A 21,248-nucleotide genomic window follows, 5' to 3' on the forward strand; every position below is an offset into this window, starting at 1 on the left:
CTTGCACACCTGAACCACTGATACCTGATGACGGAAGACAGGAGGCACTAAGCGCCCTTGTAGAATGCGCCTCAACAGGGAAAGGAGGAGCCTGACCCTTAATGGAATAGGCCTGCACCACCGTCTGCCTGATCCCTCTGGAAATGGTCGCAGCAGACGCAGTCTGCCCCTGACGAGAGCCATCCGTAAAGACAAAGAATCCGATTTTCGAATAGACGTCGCCGCCAGGTACACCCTGATTGCCTGAACTACATCCAGTGAATGCAAAGCAATTTCTTTAGGATGTGTCGGCTTAGGGCACAAGGAAGGCAACACCATGTCTTCATTCAAGTGGAAACCTGAGATGACCTTAGGAAGGAAAAACTGACAGGGATGTAGCACCACTTTGTCCCTGTGAACCACCAGTTAAGGTGACCGACAGGACAACGCAGTCAGTTCCGACACCCTGTGTGCAGAATAGCCAACAAAAAAACTTCTGTGAGTAAGCAAAGGAAGTTCACAAATGTTTTCAAAAGGCAGTCTTTGAAGAACCTACGGTACCAAATTGAGGTCTAATGGAGGTACCAGAGACCTTTCCAGAGGAGCCAAGTGGCGAACCTCCTGGACGAAAGTGTGAACCAAAGAATTTGCAGCCAACAGCAGTTGGGCCCTTGATGGTGCCCAGAGCCAAACGTTTATCTACATCTTGTTGTAGAAACTCCAGCAGACAAGACACCGAAAAGGAACAGGGAGAAAACCCCCCCAAGACTCACACCAAGAAATGTACGCCCTCCAAACTCCATAATAAATCTTCCTAGAAGTAGATTTTCTAGCTATTTACAGTGTAGGAATCACTGAATCCGACAACCCTCTATCATCCAGTACCCGGCTTTCAATAGCCAGGCCGTTAAAGCCAGCGACTGTAAAGCAGGATGGAAGATTGGCCCTTGAGACAAAAGATCTTCTCTGAGAAGGAGTCTCCAAGGAACATCGGCTACCAGCCTCACAAGGCCTGCGTACCAAGACCAGCAAGGCCAGTCTGCAGCCACCAGAATGACTGGAATCCCTTCTGCCTCTATTATACACAGAAGCCTCGGCAGAAGCTGTAGGGGATGAAAAGCGTAAATCAGACGATACTGACCCCAAGGGGCCACCAGAGCGTCGATGGTGTCGGCCAAAGGATGGCAAGATCTTGCCACAAACATTTGAATCTTCTGGTTGAAACAAGAGGTTAACAGGTCCACATCCGTCCCCCACCGGAGACACAGTTGTTGAAACACTTCTGGGTGAATCTCCTTTTTACAGACGCCTGGTATGGAACTGCACAAATGGAACTGCCTCGAAGGTGGAGACCATTAAACCCAGCACTTGAATGCAAGTCCTGTGAGAAGACCGAAGGTTGAACAACAGGAGCCGAATGGCATGCTGCAACTTCAGAGGTTTCACCCCTGGAAGAAATACCCTGGCTGAGGCTGAATCCAAAGTCAGGCCCAGATAGTCAAGGTTGGTGGACAGGATCAGAGCTATTTGTGAAAATTCAGCATCCAGCCGAAATCTTGCAGAGTTCACGCAGAGATGTCCAGATCGTCTTTTAAGGCAGACGGAGACAGAAGGAGATTGTCCAGATACCCCATGATCCCGCTCTGCCTGGGCAAGGCTAACACCAGGGGCCAAAACTTCTGTGAACACCCGAGGTGCTGAGGCGAGACCAAAGTGTAACGCCACGAATTGATAATGTTCCTCTCCCACGGCAAAATGAAGAAAACATGGAGATGAGTGTATACCTTTTGTTGGAGAGTGCTACTTTGGGTCAGTGTATCCTTGAAATGATTTCCATTACCTTTGTTACCTGCTGGCATCCTCACCCATGAGTGTCCCTGTATTCTAGATGTTGAGAGTGGATTCATAAGCCTATTCACTAGGTTCTTAATGTGAGAGGCCAATCTATGTGGTGGAGGACATTTGCACTGTGGAACACTTGTTAACTGTAATCAGGAGGAGTGTTGAGCATCTTTTCCAATTACGGGCCTTCCTGCATGGACTTTCTCCTTTAACTAATCATCAGATTTTAGTGTAATTTTTAGCACTGCACTGTTCTACTATGATAAACAGATATAGGACTACCTGCCGGTGAGGGAATAACATGTAGCAAGAGATTACCTAAAAACCTAAATCTAAAACCTAAAAAATAAGTGAGGTTATTTAGATTTTTAAGAGAGAATAAAATGAATGTAAAAGCGAACTATAAATAGGGTCTCATGCACACTTGATGTTATAAAAATGCCAGCAGCGTTCGCTATAAAAAGTTGTAGCTGTAGAATGAGTTTTTCAGTGTTTTTGCAGTAGCGTTTTTCAGCGTTTAGCTTTTTTTAACTAAACTATATTCCCACAAAAGCTTATGGCTCAAAAAAGCTAATAAATTACAAATAGCCGCGTTTTTTCAGGTTATATTAGAGTTAGAGCGTTTTTACAGTTGAAAAACTTAAAACCCACTAGTTCTGACGGAGTTTTTCCAGCCAGAAAACGCACCTGCCAAAAAACGTTGATAACAGTCTATGTGCGCATGGACACAAAAACCAGCAGCTGTAAAAACGTCCAATGTGCATGAGGCCTAAAACATGTACTGCCAGCACTAATATGATCAATTTCAGTCAGTTCTGCTGAAAATTAAAACAAAAGCACATTCCCACTTCTTACCAGCAAGAGGGTCAGGTAGAAAAGAAGTTGTCCAGTTCTTGTCATTCATCATTTCTGACCCCCAAAGACTTATAAATTTGGACCGGCTCCATTCAGGAGAATTGCCAAAACAGCTTGGATACATGTGATCTTGTAAAGACGCGTTAAATACCTGATGCTTGTTAGTGTGGTTTTGCGTAGGAGGCAAGGCCTAAAAAAATAAATGTTTAAAAAATGATGAGAAAAGAAATCATACACATTTTGGCAACTCTAGTTAACATTCTAAATAAGAATGGTGAAGAATATGACTGAAGTTGCATGGCTAGAGTCGAGAGAGATTTGCATTAGGATTTTTTTGGGCAATTGACTGGGTCGCTTTAAAAACCTGGCATTGAAAAATACATAGGGTTGCCCTAACTGATCTCTCCTTTCTTTTTTTTTCAATACTTTAAAAGGCACCATTCACATTTGGCGCATTGGAATCACATGCAGAATCGCAGTGATTCGGTCAGTAATCCCAAATCGTGGTAAAATGTGCAATGTGCGTTTGTGTGCCATAATTCTTAATGGCACTAAAAATGCTGTGTGATTTTGCCACAACTGTAGCATGGAAATCCTGTGAAAAGCACCTGTAAAAATCATGCAAAGCTCATCACCCAAAAATGGGCAAGAGCTTCTTTTGGCTGGCAAATGCACATGGGACAGTCCACTAAAGCTGGGCGATACACGGGAACACTTATTCCTGCTACACAAGATATGAATGGGGCTCAAGTCTAACTCCAAACAAATATGTAGATCAGGAACATTTCACGCCTTGCTTCAGGGTCTATGACTCTGCTACCATTTTTAGGTGTTCAGCTATAGCAGACCGCATATTTCTGGAATGACAGCTTAACTTTAAGGCTCCGTTCACATCTAGGCATTTTGGGGCGTTTTTGGGGAGTTTTTCTGCTCTAGGATCAGCTCTCAAAACGCCCAAGACAAATCCTATTCATTTCAATGGCCCCTGTTCACATCTGAGCGTTTTGACGCTGTAAGCAAAACGCCCAAAGCTCAAAAAAGTACATGAGCTTCTTTTTGGGCAGATTACAGGCGTTTTCCATTGGTTTCTATTCAATCTAAAAACGCCTGCACAAAAAACGCCTGTAAAAACGCCTGTAAATCGCGGTAAAAATCGCGGTAAAAAACACGAAAACGCTACGCTCAGGTGTGAATGTAGCCTTAAAGAACATTTTAAAATTTATAAATCTGCAAAAATGTTTTCATAACTAACAAAATAGCCTGCAAAGTATACATTTCTAAATGCAATAGCTGCTCAACTGTCATTTGTGTTCTGCTTGAACAACTGCACTCAGTTGGGCTTATTTATAAAACCTGGCTATTTAAAAAAAATAAAAAATAGAACCAATAGACACAAGCAACAACTATAAAAAATTAGGAACTCAAAATGAAGCACAAGAGCTGTAGCAAACTAAAAAAATATTTAAATAATAAACAAGGTGCAATGAATTACGGTATCAATAAGATGATAATGCTATACATTATAATAGTTTAAGGCTCCATGTACACGGGACGTTGTTAAAAGTCCCTTTGAATGCTGGAATTTTTAGGACGTTTGAAACGTCCGTTCGGTCGCGTTTGTACCCGCGTTTAGCGGCGTTTGCTTTTAGAAGCGTTCCTAGAGGTCAAAAACATTATTCCCCTTTAAAATGGAAAAACGTGAACGCTAAACGCGGGTCATCGCGTTCAGACGCGTTTGAAACGCCGGGAAACACGTTCGAACGCAAATAATTGCGTTCTAAAAAAAGTCCCTGAACGCAACTGCCTGCAAATGACTGTAAATGACCTGGTGTACATGGACAGATAAGATAAAATGTAGATGGGTTCAGGGGCTTCTGAAAAAAAACGCCCAACTGCTCCTAAACGACCATTTCCAGCGTCCCGTGTACATGGACCCTTACGGTCTTCATCCAGCACCTCCTTCACATTTGGCACACTTTTTGCAGGGGGGGGGGGTACCTGATTTTGACAGGTACTCAATCCCACTGCTGTGGCAATCTGATCGGAACAAATTTTTGTTGACGTTTAAAGTTGATACGCTGGATTTCAGGTATGGTAGGGATTATCCACTTCCAGACAAGGCCTTTTCTGGAACTTTAAGTTTACATGTAACAATCAGTATTTTTTTGCTAGAAAATTGCTTAGAACCCCGAAACATTATGGTTTTTAAAGCAGAAGCCCTAGAGAAATATAGGTGGGTTTTGCAAATTTATGTGTCACAGGGTATTTGCACAGCGGTTTTTCAAACACAGGTTTTTGGGGAAAAAATGTAAATGTTAAAAAATAAAAAGTTACATAACCCAATATTTTTGTAATATATAAAAGATGATGTTACGCCGAGTAAATAGATGACAAACATGTCACTCTTTAAAATTGCGAACACCCATGCAATGGCGACGAATTACATAAATTTCACTATCGAGTCTGCAAGACTCCAAATCCCTCCTCTGCCCAAGGTCTGTGTTTTTGAATGCTTTAGATTCTTTAAAAAATGGTGCAGTTGTAGAACGTAAGTGATGTGAAGTCACCGCTTTCGGGTTACTATAGCGATGGGCCGATCCCGGAGGGTGGGGGATGTCCCCTCCCACTCCTTGTAAAAGCAGTCCAGCGGCTAGTCAGCCACTAGGAATGCTTTTACAAGAGAGCCGACCCACCAGCTCTAAAAAAAAACAAAAAAATAACCCTACTGGGGTGATGCCTGCAGCTGCAGGCATTGATCTGGTATAACCACCGAAAAGTCCAGTGATGTACCAGATGTGGTTATAATTATCATATGTGTGCAACTGCAATCCTATGTTTTTGATAATATACTGCTAAATTTTATATGTAAAAGCACTGAGTTCAATAGTGGGGAAAAGTTAGCTACAGCCAATGATTTTGGCTCGTAACTAAGAATTTTCATACTAATTTCGCACCATTAGTGGGCTACAGCAATGCCAGATTTTCGTGTGGCCATCGAATTTGAGTGATTGGGTGTGTTGGAAGCTTCGACTTTTATGTACAGAACATTACAAATAAGGCTGGAGATTTTTGCAATTACTCAATTTGTTCATGAACAAGGTTTTCACATTGGCTTGGAGGAGTTCTTCAGGATCTCAGCATGTTTTTTTTTTTTTTTAAACTCTTTTTATTAACGAATGTGCGTTACAGAAACAAATTTAACAAAATGCTCAACTCACGGCACCATAGCAATAAAATACAGTTAAACTGACATGTATCAAGTTGTTTGAAAATGTATATACCGCTTGCTTGGATCACAAGATAAAAGATATAAAGCATACAATGAGTCACTGTTATTTCCCCAGGTATTAGATATCAACTTTGAGAAGGTTATTATATTGTACGTCTGGTGTATCATGTATAGTTGTGTCAGCTTGTTTTTAATTGCTAGAGACACCTGTAAATGAGAGGAACAAGCCTCTTCCCAATCCTCAGCTAAATCTGGTATGATTTGTTGCCATTTAGATTGCCCTATCAGTGGAATTTTGCTAATAGTGGCATTTAGAAGATACAGTGCTTTGCAAAAGTATTCGGCCCCCTTTAAACTTTGCAACCTTTTGCCACATTTCAGGCTTCAAACATAAAGATATAAAACTGTAATTTTTTGTGAAGAATCAACAACAAGTGGGACACAATCATGAAGTGGAACGAAATTTATTGGATATTTCAAACTTTGTTAATAAAAAACTGAAAAATTGGGCGTGCAAAATTATTCAGCCCCTTTACTTTCAGTGCAGCAAACTCTCTCCAGAAGTTCAGTGAGGATCTCTGAATGATCCAATGTTGACCTAAATGACTAATGATGATAAATAGAATCCACCTGTGTGTAATCAAGTCTCTGTATAAATGCACCTGCACTGTGATAGTCTCAGAGGTCCGTTTAAAGCGCAGAGAGCATCATGAAGGACAAGGAACACACCAGGCAGGTCCAAGATACTGTTGTGGAGAAGTTTAAAGCCAGATTTGGATACAAAAAGATTTCCCAAGCTTTAAACATCCCAAGGGGCACTGTGCAAGCGATAATATTGAAATGGAAGGAGTATCAGACCACTGCAAATCTACGAAGACTTGGCCGTCCCTCTAAACTTTCAGCTCATACAAAGAGAAGACTGATCAGAGATGCAGCCAAGAGGCCCATGATCACTCTGGATGAACTGCAGAGATCTACAGCTGAGGTGGGAGACTCTGTCCATAGAACAGCAATCTGTCGTATACTGCACAAATCTGGCCTTTATGGAAGAGTGGCAAGAAGAAAGCCATTTCTTAAAGATATCCATAAAAAGTGTCGTTTAAAGTTTGCCACAAGCCACCTGGGAGACACACCAAACATGTGGAAGAAGGTGCTCTGGTCAGATGAAACCAAAATCGAACTTTTTGGCAACAATGCAAAACGTTATGTTTGGCATAAAAGCAACACAGCTCATCACCCTGAACACACCATCCCCACTGTCAAACATGGTGGTGGCAGCATCATGGTTTGGGCCTGCATTTCTTCAGCAGGAACAGGGAAGATGGTTAAAATTGATGGGAAGATGGATGGAGCCACATACAGGACCATTCTGGAAGAAAACCTGATGGAGTCTGCAAAAGACCTGAGACTGGGACGGAGATTTGTCTTCCAACAAGACAATGATCCAAAACATAAAGCAAAATCTACAATGGAATGGTTCACAAATAAACATATCCAGGTGTTAGAATGGCCAAGTCAAAGTCCAGACCTGAATCTAATCGAGAATCTGTGGAAAGAACTGAAAACTGCTGTTCACAAACGCTCTCCATCCAAGCTCACTGAGCTTGAGCTGTTTTGCAAGGAGGAATGGGCAAAAATTTCAGTCTCTCGATGTGCAAAACTGATAGAGACATAACCCAAGCGACTTACAGCTGTAATCGCAGCAAAAGGTGGCGCTACAAAGTATTAACTTAAGTGGGCTGAATAATTTTGCACGCCCAATTTTCCAGTTTTTTTATTTGTTAAAAAAGTTTGAAATATCCAATAAATTTTGTTCCACTTCATGATTGTGTCCCACTTGTTGTGGATTCTTCACAAAAAATTACAGTTTTATATCTTTAGGTTTGAAGCCTGAAATGTGGCAAAAGGTCGCAAAGTTCAAGGGGGCCAAACACTTTCGCAAGGCACTGTAGGTATAGACTTCGGATATGAGTCCTCCAGGACCTTGTGATTTTAATATGCCTATGAGTGGGTAATTAGAAAAATTTGAGACATTAGTCCCAAAGTGAGCATGCAATGCATGCCTAAATTGAAGGTTATTTGTAAAAGTTTGTACGGGGGAGGTCAAGTTTCCGCTGTAATTCAACAAAAGATAAAAAGGACAGTGCCATTATAGATATCCTCTAGGGTATTTAAACCTTTTTGTCCCCAGAAAAAGTAGTCTGTGAAATGTAGCAGATGAGGAAACATGGGATTGTGCCAAGTAGGGAGTGTAACCTCAATGTCCCTAAATCCTACAACTCGCTTAGACTCTCTGAACAACGCTCGAGCTAAATTCAAAATCGCCAAGCATACTTTTTCTAGGACTGCCTTTGGTGCTTCCATAGCGATTAACAGATTATTCAAATTAAGGACATGCGCTAAATGTGACTCCACCCCCGTAGGTGAAACAGGTGACAGCCAACCAGTTAAATGTCCTAATTGTTCTGCTATAAAATTATAGAACATGTTCGGAAGTGCCATGCCAGCCTTCACTTTATGCCTTTGCAGGGTGGAAAATGTAAGCTCTCTTCTATTCTGGGCCCATTTAAAGGAGCTAAACAGTGTCCAAGGTTTTAAAGTAGGACTTGGGCACTGGTACTGGCATATGGGAAGATCGATAAAGACACTTCAGTAAAGACCATTTTAATGAGGTTAATGCTGCCTGCTGCTGATAAAGGAAGTTTAGCCCACGTAATAAGTTTAGTCCTAACCATTTGCACAGGGGGTCCATTATAGCCTTTAATGGCTCAGACGAAGATAATGTAATTATTATTCTCAAATATTTAAAAGAGGTGACAGTTTTTAGAGGTGTTACAGCACCTCTCTCTACAAATACCTGAGGTCAGAGAGGCATCAGAGTAGACTTTTGCCAATTAATTTTTAGGCCTGAGTATGTACCGAAGAGGTGAATGATTTGCATTGCAGCACTTAATGACCCCAAGGCATCCTGTAGATACAAAAATAGATCATCGGCATACAATCCTGCTACATCTGTTTTATCACCCAATGTAATTCCTTTCATGAGAGGAGACTGCCGAAAACCGCAAAGCCAAGGTCTCTATAGCCACCGCAAAAAGAAACGGTGACAAAGAACATGCCTGCCGTGTACCCCTATGAAGTGGAATGAATGTAAATAATAAGCCATTAACCAAAAGCTGGGAGATGGGGTTTGCCTCAGCAGGTTTTCCCACATAGCACTTACCTTACTGTGTGCAAACGGAGAGGCTGCATACAACGTTGGGTGAATAAGGGGTCGAGGAAGGTGGGGGATAGTATGCAATGGTAAATGTCCATGAATGTGGGGATAAAGGTGAAGTGCTGGATGTGCTGGTTTATCGGGATTAATGAACTGATGTCCAGTTGGGAGACGTCCTGCCACCAGTGCAGATGGAGACAGGCCTGAGGCTTCCTGCTTGCATACATGGCACTCGCAGGAATTTGGTATTGGTTCTACCTGCAAAATGAGAAAGAATACATGTTAATTGCATTAATTGGCAAGCATATGAGCCATACTCAAAGTAGTATGACAAAATAGCACTTTCCATAGACCAGGCAGGAATTTGTTAAAATTTACCTTCTAGGCTTAAGCTCCTAAGTGTTCCTGCAAAACTTTACTTTGCATTAATACACTTTCTGCATTGAGGAGCCATGAAACCAATTCACTCTTTACATTATCCCTAATTTAAGCTTAATAACCAGTTTTATAACAGGCCCCCTTCCCCAGTTATCCAACAATGCTTCGCATCTTAAGCAGGCCAAACTGAGTTTTGGATTCCTGATGAGCCACACAAAGTTAGCTATGCAGTTGGCCCAGCAGTTTATGACACTCAAAAATCTCCAGCATGTTAACCCTTTAACTTCCAGGAACCACTACAAGTAGGGCTTAATGCCTGAAGGTCACTGTCCAGGTTATCTTCATCCTGACCACAAAGTACTCACTAGGAAATCTTAAGAGACTGGGCCACAACCAGAGGCTATGCCACGGCTCAAGACCTGAAAAGCGCTCTGCAGCTAACAGTATGGAGAGGTATAGGAAGAGCAAAAATCAGAGCAGAGTACCCACAGGTCACATTACAGGTATGCTCATCCATCTGCAACCTGGCCAGGGGCTCCAACCTATTGCTAATAAAATAATCTGGATTAGTGCAAAGGGAGCTCCGCACTATACCAATGAAGTCTTGATTGATGTGGAAAAAAAGATTTGTATAGAAGAAATATAACTAGTAAAAAGGCTAAAACTTTAACAAAAAGAAGAGACTTCATCCTTTTAGTACACTAGCATAGTAGTTTAGCACAGCGAGAATAAGAGATTATACCTGACTGGCCAACAGCTTTTTTTGTTTGCCAGGGTCTATTTCCCACTGAAGGCAACAGTATAACACTATGGTCTATAAACTAACACTAGCCCCCCCTTAATGAACGATAAAGAAATAAAAAAGCTTAGGCCATGGATACAGGGGTTGGGAGGAAAGAACCACCAAAAACATGAACCGCTGTAATACCGGGTACTTTAATTCACCTCTTGCCCAGGGCAATTTTCAGCTTTCAGCACTGTCGCACTTTGAATAACAATTGCTTGGTCGTGCAACACTGTACCCATGTGAAATTTTTATTATTTGTTTCACATTGAGATTATTATTTGTTTTACACAAACAGAGCTTTTTGGTGGTTTTGTAACCACTACTGGGTTTTTTATTTTTTGCTAAATAAATGAAAAAAAAAGACTTTTTTAAGAAATTGGATTTTTAACTTACCGTAATATCCATTTCTCTGATGTTCATTGATGGACACAGCTCCTGATCTTCTTAACCAATGGGTTATACTGCCCCCTACAGGAGTAGGACACTAGGCAGAAAAAGTCTGGCTACGCGGATGGAAAGTCCCAGGGGGTATACTCCCTCTCTATACTCTAGGTACTCCGTTTTTTTTTTTTTACAAGCAGTGTCAGAAGAATTACAACTCCACAGAGGGGAGGGTGCTGTATACGTCAATGAACATCAGAGAAATGGATTTTACGTCAAGTCAAAAATCTGGATTTTTGTACTTACCATAAAATATTTTTTTTTCTGAGCTCATCGACAGACGCAGCACCCACCCCCCTCTATGGAGTTCTGATACTTCTAATACTCCTTGCTACTAAACTTGCCTCTGTAAACACAAAAAGCAAAACTGACCTCCAAAAGGACTCCGTAGTTGCCAGATCGAATCCCAAATCGCACGAACCACATCCAAGGTATGCAAAGCAAATTCCTTGGGATGAGCCAGCTTGGGACACAAGGAAGGCAACACAATGTCCTCATTCAAATGGAAGTCAGAGACAACTTTGGGGAGGAATGATGGACAGGGACGAAGAACCACTTTATCCCTATGGACCACCAAACTGAGACTGCGGCAGGATAATGCCACCAATTCTGATACATTGCGGTAATAGCCACAAAGAATGTCACCTGGAGGTTTCTGGAGAACAGAAAGCACTAAATTTAAATCACATGGCGGCAGAAGAGACCGTACAGGTGGAGCTACAAGTCGAGCCCCCTGAATGGCTAGGGGGGTCGCTGAAACAAGATTGCCAAGGCAGGTTTTACAGTTCACATGACTCTATCTTTAGTTGTTCCTTGGATGGCCATTTTAATGCATTATTGATCCCACACTGATGACCCAATTAGACCTTTCAAGTATATTTATGGGTTGTTATATACGGTATCTTGTCACCATCTGGTGCTTTATGAGATAACTGACCCACTAAGTGGTGTGAGATTGAATGGGAATAATCCCATCATAGTCTGTTTACAAGACTGTCACTAAACACAGTGGGTCAATTACAACTCTAATCAGGCTTTGTACCTTATCCATAAATCCAGGATTGTTTTTAATTTAGGTTTTGATGTGAATGTGTTGTTATATGTCTCTGGAAGATATTGGATATTCATATGGATTAATTCTGTATATCTTCTAATCATTAATTTAAATTTTTGTATCTAAAGCTGCTTGGTCACTTTAAAGCCTACTTTGTTACAGACTGTCCTATACAGCTGTAATTTCTCCTTTCATTTTTTGTAGCTCTTTTAGGCTAAATACCACACCTAGTTGGTGAGTCAGCAAGTACTTAAATTCCTCTTAACTAGATGTTTACTCGTTCAGTAAATCCCTATTTTTTTTTTGTTGCCAAGGCAGACACCTGGCCCTTGATGGTACTCAAGGCCAACTTCTGATCAATGCCCTGTTGAAGAAAGATTAAGATCCGAGCCACAGAAAAGGATCAAGGATGAGCGCTAATTGACTCACACCAAGAAATGTACGCTTTCCTAGTACAATGGTATATCTTGTCGGAAGACGACTTCTTCGCCTTCACTATAGTAGGGATCCCTGATCCAGACAAACCTCTATCCCTCAGTACCTGGCTTACAATAGATAAGCCAATAAAACCAGCGACTGTAAAGCAGGATGGTAGATCAGCCCTTGGGACAACTGGTCTTCTCTGAGAGGAAGCCCCCAAGAGACGTTTACAGCCACATGAAGATCCTCCCTCTTGATTCCTCACAGAACTGCGGAAGAAGCCTTAGCCAAGGATGATACTGGCCTTACCCTGGCAGTTGGGCGCCTGCGGCGTCAGCAAGAGAACCTTGTGACCTTGTCACGAACTTCGGTATCCTCCTGTGGAGCAGAACCTGCTAAAGGAGCTGCATGCAAGACTGTGCAAACAGAACCGTCTTGAAGGTTGATACCACCAGACTCTGAACCTGTATGCTAAATGGGATAGAGAACTGTGTGACAGCAGCCGGTGAATCACGGCCTGTGGTCCCTGAAGTTTGTGCAGAGGAAGGACAACCCTGGTCAGAAATAGAAATAGAATCAGACCTAGGTAAATGAATTCCCTGGACAGGGATAGGGGGACCTTAGGTAGTTCAGGCATCACCTGAACCTTTACAGGAATTAAATCCGCACAAGGAGACTCCGGACCTAAAAAACTTGAAAAGGACAAGCTTTGTCCCCCTTTCTGGGTACCCCCAAAATAAACATTTTGCGGATATCCTTGACGCTCACCAAAGAAGTCCACAGGGCCGGAAACCAGTGAGGATGTCCCCCCACCCTAATAATAAGGGCAGACCTTTATGCTGAAGGAGTCTTGTCTGCTGGTCCAGGGAAGCTAGCTTTAGGCTTACCAGACCAAGGTTGCTTGGAACCTCCTGGGGAAGAAAAAAAATCTCTTTTTCCCTTAGTCTCCGTAATAGAAGAACAAAATAATTCTCTATGGGCTAAGGAGGGGGGCTCCCCGCCTGCGGCGAGGCTCCTTCCCTTTCCTTGACTGTGGCAGGAAGGTACTCTTCCCTCCCGTGATACCCTTAATGAGGTCATCCAGGGTAGCCCCAAACAAGCGATTAGCTGGTATATAACCCCCTTCTCTGCACTAGTTAATCAGTTTTAATCTGTCTAGTCAGGAGTAAGGACCTAGGCTCCCGGCTGGGATCTCTGGTCCTAGCAATTTTCTCCTTGCTTACATCTTTTTTGTTTTCTCTCGGGAGATTTACAATCAACTGCCGGGCTAGGCGATGGGCTGGATAATTAAGGTGCAGTGGTCCCCACAACCCAGCCAGCGAGCACGTGCAGACCGCAGCCATGCGCTAGGTCGACTGTGACATAGCCTCATGGATAGAGGCTGGCCTGTGAGTTAAACGTCTCGCATACGACCAGTCTTGGGTCTGAGTTGCAGTGGTGCCTTGGCCGAAAGCTGCCCTACTACGGTGACAAGGCGTTCTGTCTGGAGCGTTACCTGCACCATGGAAGGGCAAGTTCCCCTCCCCTTTTGGTGGTTTTCTTTGGGGTGGACGCGGGTAACCACCAGGGACGGTCGGACCTGTCTGCAGGTTCCCTCCTCCCATCCTTAAATCCCTCACTGAGCTTGGCTTCCCCAAAAACAGACTTCTGGAAATTCAAAATGCAGCCAAACACCCTCAAGCTCATATGGCGTTTTCCAGGTTTTCCACCAGAGCAGTAGGAGACTCCGCTCGCAGAAGGAGGTCATCCAAGTAGCCCAGTACCGCGATCCCCCATTGGCTTAACAATGCTAGCACCGGGGACAACACTTTCCTGAAAACCCGAGACCAAAGGGTTAACGCCACAAACGATGAATGCTCCTCTCCCACGGCAAAGCGGGGGAAGCGCCAGAGACTGACACATATTGGAATGTGAAGGTAAGCGTCCTTGTCGATGGGAGGCAAAAAAAAATTCTCCTGATGCAGGGAAGCCACCACCATGCGAACGGATTCCATTCTGCACCCGTACAAAGCAGTTCAGCGCCTTGAGGTCAAGAATTGGACGCACCTTGCCTTCCTTCCCAGGGACTTTAACAGGTTTGAGTAAAAACCCCTGAAAACGTTCCAAAGTTGGAACAGGGACCATCACCCTTTAAAGTAAAAGGTCTTTCACCACCCCAAAAAGAGCCTGTAAGTGGCCTGAGGACAGTTGCACGATGGAAGGAAGAATCTTACCAGGGGGTAAGAACGAGACACAATCTTGTAGCCGGACCGAATGTATTTGTGGACCCACCTGACTTGTACCAAAGGAGTCCACGGATCCGGGACCCAGCGAAGACATCCCCCCACCCCAGATATGGGTGAGGGCACACCTTCATGCTAAGGGGCCATGTCCACAGGTCTGGAGAAGCCCGCGCTTGACTTGCCAGACCAAGTTAGCTTGGATCCTCCGGAGGAGGCCCCGAAGGGCTCCGATCCCTTGTTAGTCGACCCTGAGTGACGAAAAAAAAAAAAAAACTCTTATGAGCCGAGAAGGAGGGCCCACGACTACGGCGAGGGTCCTTGCCCTTAGTAGCCAATGGAAGAAAGGTAATCTTCCCCTCTGCGAGATCTTTAATGATGTCATCTAGGGTAGCACCAAACAGGCTATCTCCTTGAAAGGGTAGATCAGTCAAGGCCTTTTTAGAAGTCTGGTCCACAGACCAGCATTTGAGCCAAAAGACATGCCAAAAGACCACTGCCAAAACAGAGAGCCGAGCCACCAGGGGAGCCGCTTTCAAAGAGACATCACAAATACACTGCACCCCCTGGACCAGCTGGTCTGCTACCTCAGCAAAGGCAGGGGAGAACTTCTCCCCCTCCAGGTCACGGTGCAAAAGCCTAGCCTAGGGCAATAGTGAATATCTTAGTAATTGAAATAGTGAAAACCGTCGGCCTCAGTGCCGAACCAGCCAGGGTGTACATATGAAAACAGAAAAAATGTGCAGCGCTAATAGCAATGAATGTGGTTAACCAAATATCACATATATAAATGTCCAATCAAAAAAACCAAATGGAAATTGACAAAAAAGTCCATCAGAAAAATAAAAGTCCCAAGTGAATAATGTGATGAAGTGAATGCAACATAGGATAACGTGATCTTAATGTGCAGCAAATCCCAACACCAATAAAGATAAGTGGATTGCGCTCACCAGATAAATGGGACCCAGATACCTAAAGCATATGGGTCATACAAGCTTGTTGGAATATTTGTTGAATGTCCCAGCTGAATGTGGTACTTGACCTACTTTCTCAGCCACATGAAAAGTCCAGCTATGTGTCAGCAAGCACACATTGTTGTCCGAGCCAGGTCCTGCAAACAGATGAGTATCAGGTGAGCGCAATCCACTTATCTTTATTGGTGTTGGGATTTGCTGCACATTAAGATCACGTTATCCTATGTTGGATTCACTTCATCACATTATTCACTTGGGACTTTTATTTTTCTGATGGACTTTTTTGTCAATTTCCATTTGGTTTTTTGATTGGACATTTATATATGTGATATTTGGTTAACCACATTCATTGCTATTAGCGCTGCACATTTTTTCTGTTTTCATATTATTGGTCACTTTTTTGTCTAGTGATTGGTGCTAGCTGCTTTTCACTTTATCTGTTAGCGCAGTAATTGCTTTTCCAGGGTGTACATATTGCGGGCCACAGCCTCCGCCTTCCCATGAGCCAGGTCTTTAAACGTCGGGGACTCTTCAAGTGGAATCATGGTTGCCTTGTTGAATCTGGAAACTGGAGGGTCCACCACTGGTGGAACAGTCCACTTCTTAAGAAGGGACTCCTCATAGGGGTATCGCCAAGCAAAATCACTTAGGGACCCCAAGAGCACGCTTTAGTCGCCCCTGCTATTTAGTGACAATTCTGTCAAAATAGGAAGGGAAAGGAAACACCTTTTTCGCTCAGGATGGCTTGTGAATGCCAAAGGGGAACCTGCGCCTCCGCTGCGTCCTCCATCTTCAATGCCTCATGCACAGCTACAATCAGTGCGTCCACCAGCGCCTTTTCGTGCAGAAGTGGAGGAATCCTCCTCACTATCTGAGGATTCAGGGCGCGTGGTCGCAGACCCAGCAAGGTGACCCACATCCGTGGTAGTCTAATCAGATTCAGGATCTAATGAGACAGATGAGGCAGGGGAAGGCGGGGATGCTTTTTGCCAGCCTGTCACCCAAAAGTCACCTCCACCAGGGACACCAAGGAATCCAGGACCGCCAACAGTGCATCAATGGATTGATGGGAACGGAGGGCCCCGCAGCCTCAAGAGGGGATCAGGTGGGGAGATATGCTCCAAAGACTCCATGAGTCACTAGGGGGACCCCACAAAAAAGTATAAACACACTGCCAAGGGACAAACCCCACAGCTCTGGCAGCCCAACCTGTTGCAAGCCACAGAGCACCAATCGATCCTCAGTAGAGAGGGAGAGGACCCCACCAGACTCACCACCCCACAGAAACCAGGCACCGCAGCTACCAGAAGAATCTGCACTGCACAAACAGTGATAAGGAAATGAAAAGATCCAGGAGTCAGCACCAGGGGTTGAGAAAGGGCTCGCACCACTGAAAACGCCAACCAGAGAGCTCCACTGTCATGACCGCCGCTATTTTCGAAGGCAAACCACAGAAAAATGGGCGTCGGACTACACAAACATGACCGCTGTGCATTAAGCATACAGGCTACAATAAAATTGTGGCCCTGCGCAACACCAAGAGGGATCCCTAGGCCTCAGAAAAATGGCACAGGCAGGAAAGGGAGCGCTGGCAGGAGCCCCCACCAGGTACAGCCCCCACCCCCCCAGCCGATCGCCTGCTGCTGGCGGCGCACTGCCAGCACAGCACCCTACCCCCAACCAAGGTGGTAAAACAGGCCACCCCACAGCCCCAGCATCAGAGAAGGAGGGGAGCAAGATGGCGCACAGGGACCACCAGACCGATGAGGGGGGTGCCTAACTGGAGGGAGGGAAACCCATGGTCTGACCGTCCAGTGGAGGGGCCCATGTCCACTCCAAAAACCTCCGGGGGAGAGGGGGGACAGTTACCATACCAGGAACCAAGTGGGTACTGCTCCAGGCAGAACCTCCTCTCCATCGGAATGGGGGCTGTCGGCTAAGAGGAACGATGTGACTCAGGCTAAGACCGGGTCGTATGCTACCTTGCGAGACATTTAACTCGTAGGCCAGCCCCCGTCAGGTGGGGCTAAGTCGTGGCTGACCTAGTGCGGAGCTGAGGTCTGCGTGCGCTCGCTGGCCAGACTGGGGTGGCCATTGGATCTAGATTATCCAGCCTGTCACCCAGTCCAGCAGTTAATTGTAGATCTCACAGTAAAAAATCCAGGAGAAAAAAATTCCATCTAAAAGAAAACATTACCAGAACCAGAGATCACAGCAAGGAACTAGGCCCTTACTCCTGACTAGGCAGAAAAAAACGACGTACCTATAGCAGAGAGAGGGAGTATACCCCCTGGGACTGCCCATAGGCGTAGCCAGACTTTTTCTGCCTAGTGCCCTACTCCTGTAGGGGGCAGTATAACCCAATGATTAAGACGATCAGGAGCTGTGTCCATCAATGATCAAAAGAGAAAACACATTTTTCTTCATTTTGGTTAAAACATTTTGCAAATAAAAAAATCTTTCTTTAAAAATTTAGGCCAAACTGTATTCTGCTTCATTTCTTTGGTGGGGATAACCCAAATCAGTGTTGATTATTTAGTCTGTAGGAAATGTATATAGTCCATAATCTATGGCAGTGATGGTGAACCTTGGCACCCCAGATGTTTTGGCACTACATTTCCCATGATGCTCAGGTACACTGCATAGTGCATGAGCATCATGGGAAAGATAGTTCATTTCCTCATTTCTTGAGGACGGAAAATGCCAGAACAGTACAAATATCCACAGGATACCGCCGTTTACAGATCATTGTAGCGCCCCCCTGCAAGTACCATGTTATCTCTGTGACCAATCACAGCAGATTACATGACAGATGTAAACAATGGATGGCTTCCTTTCATGCCATCCATTGTGTACAATTGTGTTGTTCGCTGTGATTAGTCACAGAGATCAAATAGTACAGATGAGGCGTGTTTCCATGACAACGTCATATGGTGCCCACCAGGAACAGGGAAAGTCCTGCCCGGCCGTCATTTTGCTATAGGCTGGGCGGGAAGTGTTAAAGTGGTTGTAAACCTCTGACATTAAAAATTAAAGCATATCCTTCTACAGTGTGTTCTTGCCTCAATTCAAAGCACTGAGTGGGATTGTCAGCCTACTCTGCCATCTGCATGAGCAATTTCTGACAGCCGTTGTTGACTCCAAGGTATAGAGGTGGATGGGGAAGGGACCTCCAGCACAGAGTTTGACTCTGACAGTCTCAGCAGTGCATGTGTAGAGGGGAGCGGGTCCGCTCCCTCCACTGAGATCTACGTTTAGTCAGATAATACTGCCCTCTGCCTTGTAGCGCTCAGAGAAGCTGTGTAAAACTAAATTTTTGTAAGTACTTACCGTAAAATTCCTCTGAGTCCGACAGTCGCCGCCCACTCATACAGTCAACACTTATGGGTATTGACCTCTTATCCACAGGAACAAGCTAGGCATAAGATTTGTTAAAACACAAAACAATTTGCATAGACACACCTATAGGGGGCTGTCCCTCTGGTCCAATACCCCCCTGCTAGCAGCATTCCCAAATCAGTTTGGTAGCAAGCAGTAAATAGTCCAAAACCCCCAAAAAAGAGGGGCGGGGCGGCGACTGTCAGAGGACTCAGAGAAAGGAATTTTACGGTAAGTTCTTACAAAAATTCAGTTTTCTCTTACGTCCTCTGACAGTCGCCGCCCACTCATACAGTCATCACTTATGGGATGTCCCAAAGCAGCGTTGACATGAGGGGTGAGAAGCGCAACCGTCACAAAGGCAACGCAGCACCCAGGTCAGAGAAAGGAACCTTATCTGAACCAGAAAGGTAAAAAACACTAGGTAACAGAAAAGCTCAACAGGAGCGAACAAAACCCAGGAAAGCAAATCAATAAGGGGAAAACAAACCCCAACAGGCGGGGACAGGCTAACGCCATGTCTACCTCAAAGCACTGCCGCACACAGAACTTTGCGGCCAAAGGAGGCATCTGGCGATGCCAAAACATCAGGTTCGTATAATTTTGAAAAAAGTGTGCACGGACGACCCAGTCGATGCTTTGCACACCTGGGCCACCAACGCTTGATGTCAGAAAGCCCAGGACGCACTTACCGCTCTGGTAGAGTGCACCTTGACAGGGAAGGGCGGCACCCGTTCCCTAATTGAATAGGCCTGTACTATCATCCGTCTGATCCACTTCGAAATGGTTGCCGCAGACGCAGCCATACCCTTCCGAGGGCCCTCGGGAAGGACAAAAAGAGAATCCGTCTTTCTGAAGGATTCAGTAGACGACAGGTACACCCTGATCGCCCGGACCACATCCAAGGAATACAAGGCAAACTCCTTATTATGTTTAGGATTCGCACACAGCGATGGCAAGACTATGTCCTCGTTAGGATGAAAATCAGATACCACCTTAGGAAGGAAAGATTGGCGAGGTCGCAAGACCACCTTATCCCTATGAACAACCAGGTAGGGGGAGCGGCAGGACAGGGCCGCCAACTCCGACACTCTGCGAGCAGATGTGATCGCCACCAAGAAGGCAACCTTCTGTGACAGCACAGGCAGAGGAATCTCCCTGATGTTCTCAAATGGAGGACGTTGCAAAACAGACAGGACCAAATTCAGGTCCCAAGGAGGTAAGGCGCTCTCCTAGGGGGAGCCAGATGACGCAACCATTGAATAAAGGTGCGTATCAAAGAGTTAGACGCCAAAGGGCGCTGGAAAAGGATTGCCAGCGCAGACAACTGACCCTTAATAGTGGTCAGCGCAAGACGCTGATCCACACCTGATTGCAGGAAGGCTAACACCCTCGCCACCAAAAAGGTGCAAGGATGGAAACCCTGCGATTCACACCAGGCAAAATAAGCCTTCCAAGTACGGTAATATATCTTACCGGACTAGGCCTTCCTAGCTTTGAGTAGGGTAGAAATGACCGCCAATGACCACGCCGTTAAAGCCAGCGACTGTAAAGCAGGATGGAAGATGGGCCCCTGCGACAGCAGATTCTCCCGTAACGGGAGCCGCCAAGGAGGCTCGACGACCAGTTGCATGATGTCCGCTGATGGCCCCGGCGCTTCCAGTCCGGGGCCATCAGAATCAACAACTTCGGTTTTGAGACCAACCTTCGAAGGAACCTGGACAACAACTGAATCGGGGGGAAGGCATAAAGCAGATGATACAGATTCCAAGGCACCACCAGCGCATCCAAGGCGTCTGCCAGAGGATCGCGCGTTCTTGCCACGAACCTTCCCACCTTGTTGTTTAGACGAGATGCAAACAGGTCCACATCCGGGAACCCCCAACACGCACACAGCATCTGAAACACCTCCGGGTGTAAGGACCATTCCCCCTGGTCCAGTGTCTGGCAGCTCAGATATCGGCCTGCCAGTTTTCCACACCTGGAATGTGAACTGCCGAAATCGCCGGGACCTGCGTCTCGGCCCAAGACAGAATTTTGGTCACTTCCTGGGCCGTCCAGGCACTCCTGGTGCCCCCTTGGTGATTGATGTAAGCCACCGCAGTTGCGTTGTCCATCTGCACACGCACAGGGCGACCCTGAAGATGATCCGACCAACGGAGCAAGCATAGTCTGATCGCTCGCAGTTCCAAGATATTTATCGGAAGGGAGGACTCCTCCTCCGACCAAGAGCCCTGGGCAGACAGGGTGCCCAGAACGCCACCCCAGCCCGACAGGCTGGCGTCCGTGGTGATCACTGTCCACAACAACGGCCGGAAGGATTTCCCCTCCGTCAGAGCCGGAGACTGGAGCCACCACAGAAGATCCTCTCTGACTTGGTGACTCAAAGATATCCTCCTTTCCAAGGACTGAGGATGCCTGTCCCACCTGGCCAGGATCTCCACTTGGAGAGATTGTGTGTGGAACTGTGCAAAT

The 21,248-nt window shown here is 45.3% G+C and overlaps 1 protein-coding gene across 2 annotated transcripts in view; it reads right to left on the reverse strand.

Annotated features, from left to right (window-relative positions):
* Nucleotides 1–21,248, reverse strand: part of FAM193A (family with sequence similarity 193 member A) — a 237,038-nt gene that overhangs the window by 62,118 nt on the left and 153,672 nt on the right. For both annotated transcript variants that reach the window (XM_082244008.1, XM_082244007.1), the window contains exons 13-14: nt 9,129–9,380; nt 2,677–2,866 (exon numbers count right to left, since the gene is read on the reverse strand). In XM_082244008.1, coding sequence (XP_082100134.1) covers nt 2,677–2,866; nt 9,129–9,380 — 442 coding nt within the window. The remainder of the gene's footprint in view (nt 1–2,676; nt 2,867–9,128; nt 9,381–21,248) is intronic.

Source organism: Pelophylax lessonae, assembly GCF_965119305.1.
Source record: "Pelophylax lessonae genome assembly, chromosome: 1".
NCBI lineage: Eukaryota > Metazoa > Chordata > Amphibia > Anura > Ranidae > Pelophylax > Pelophylax lessonae.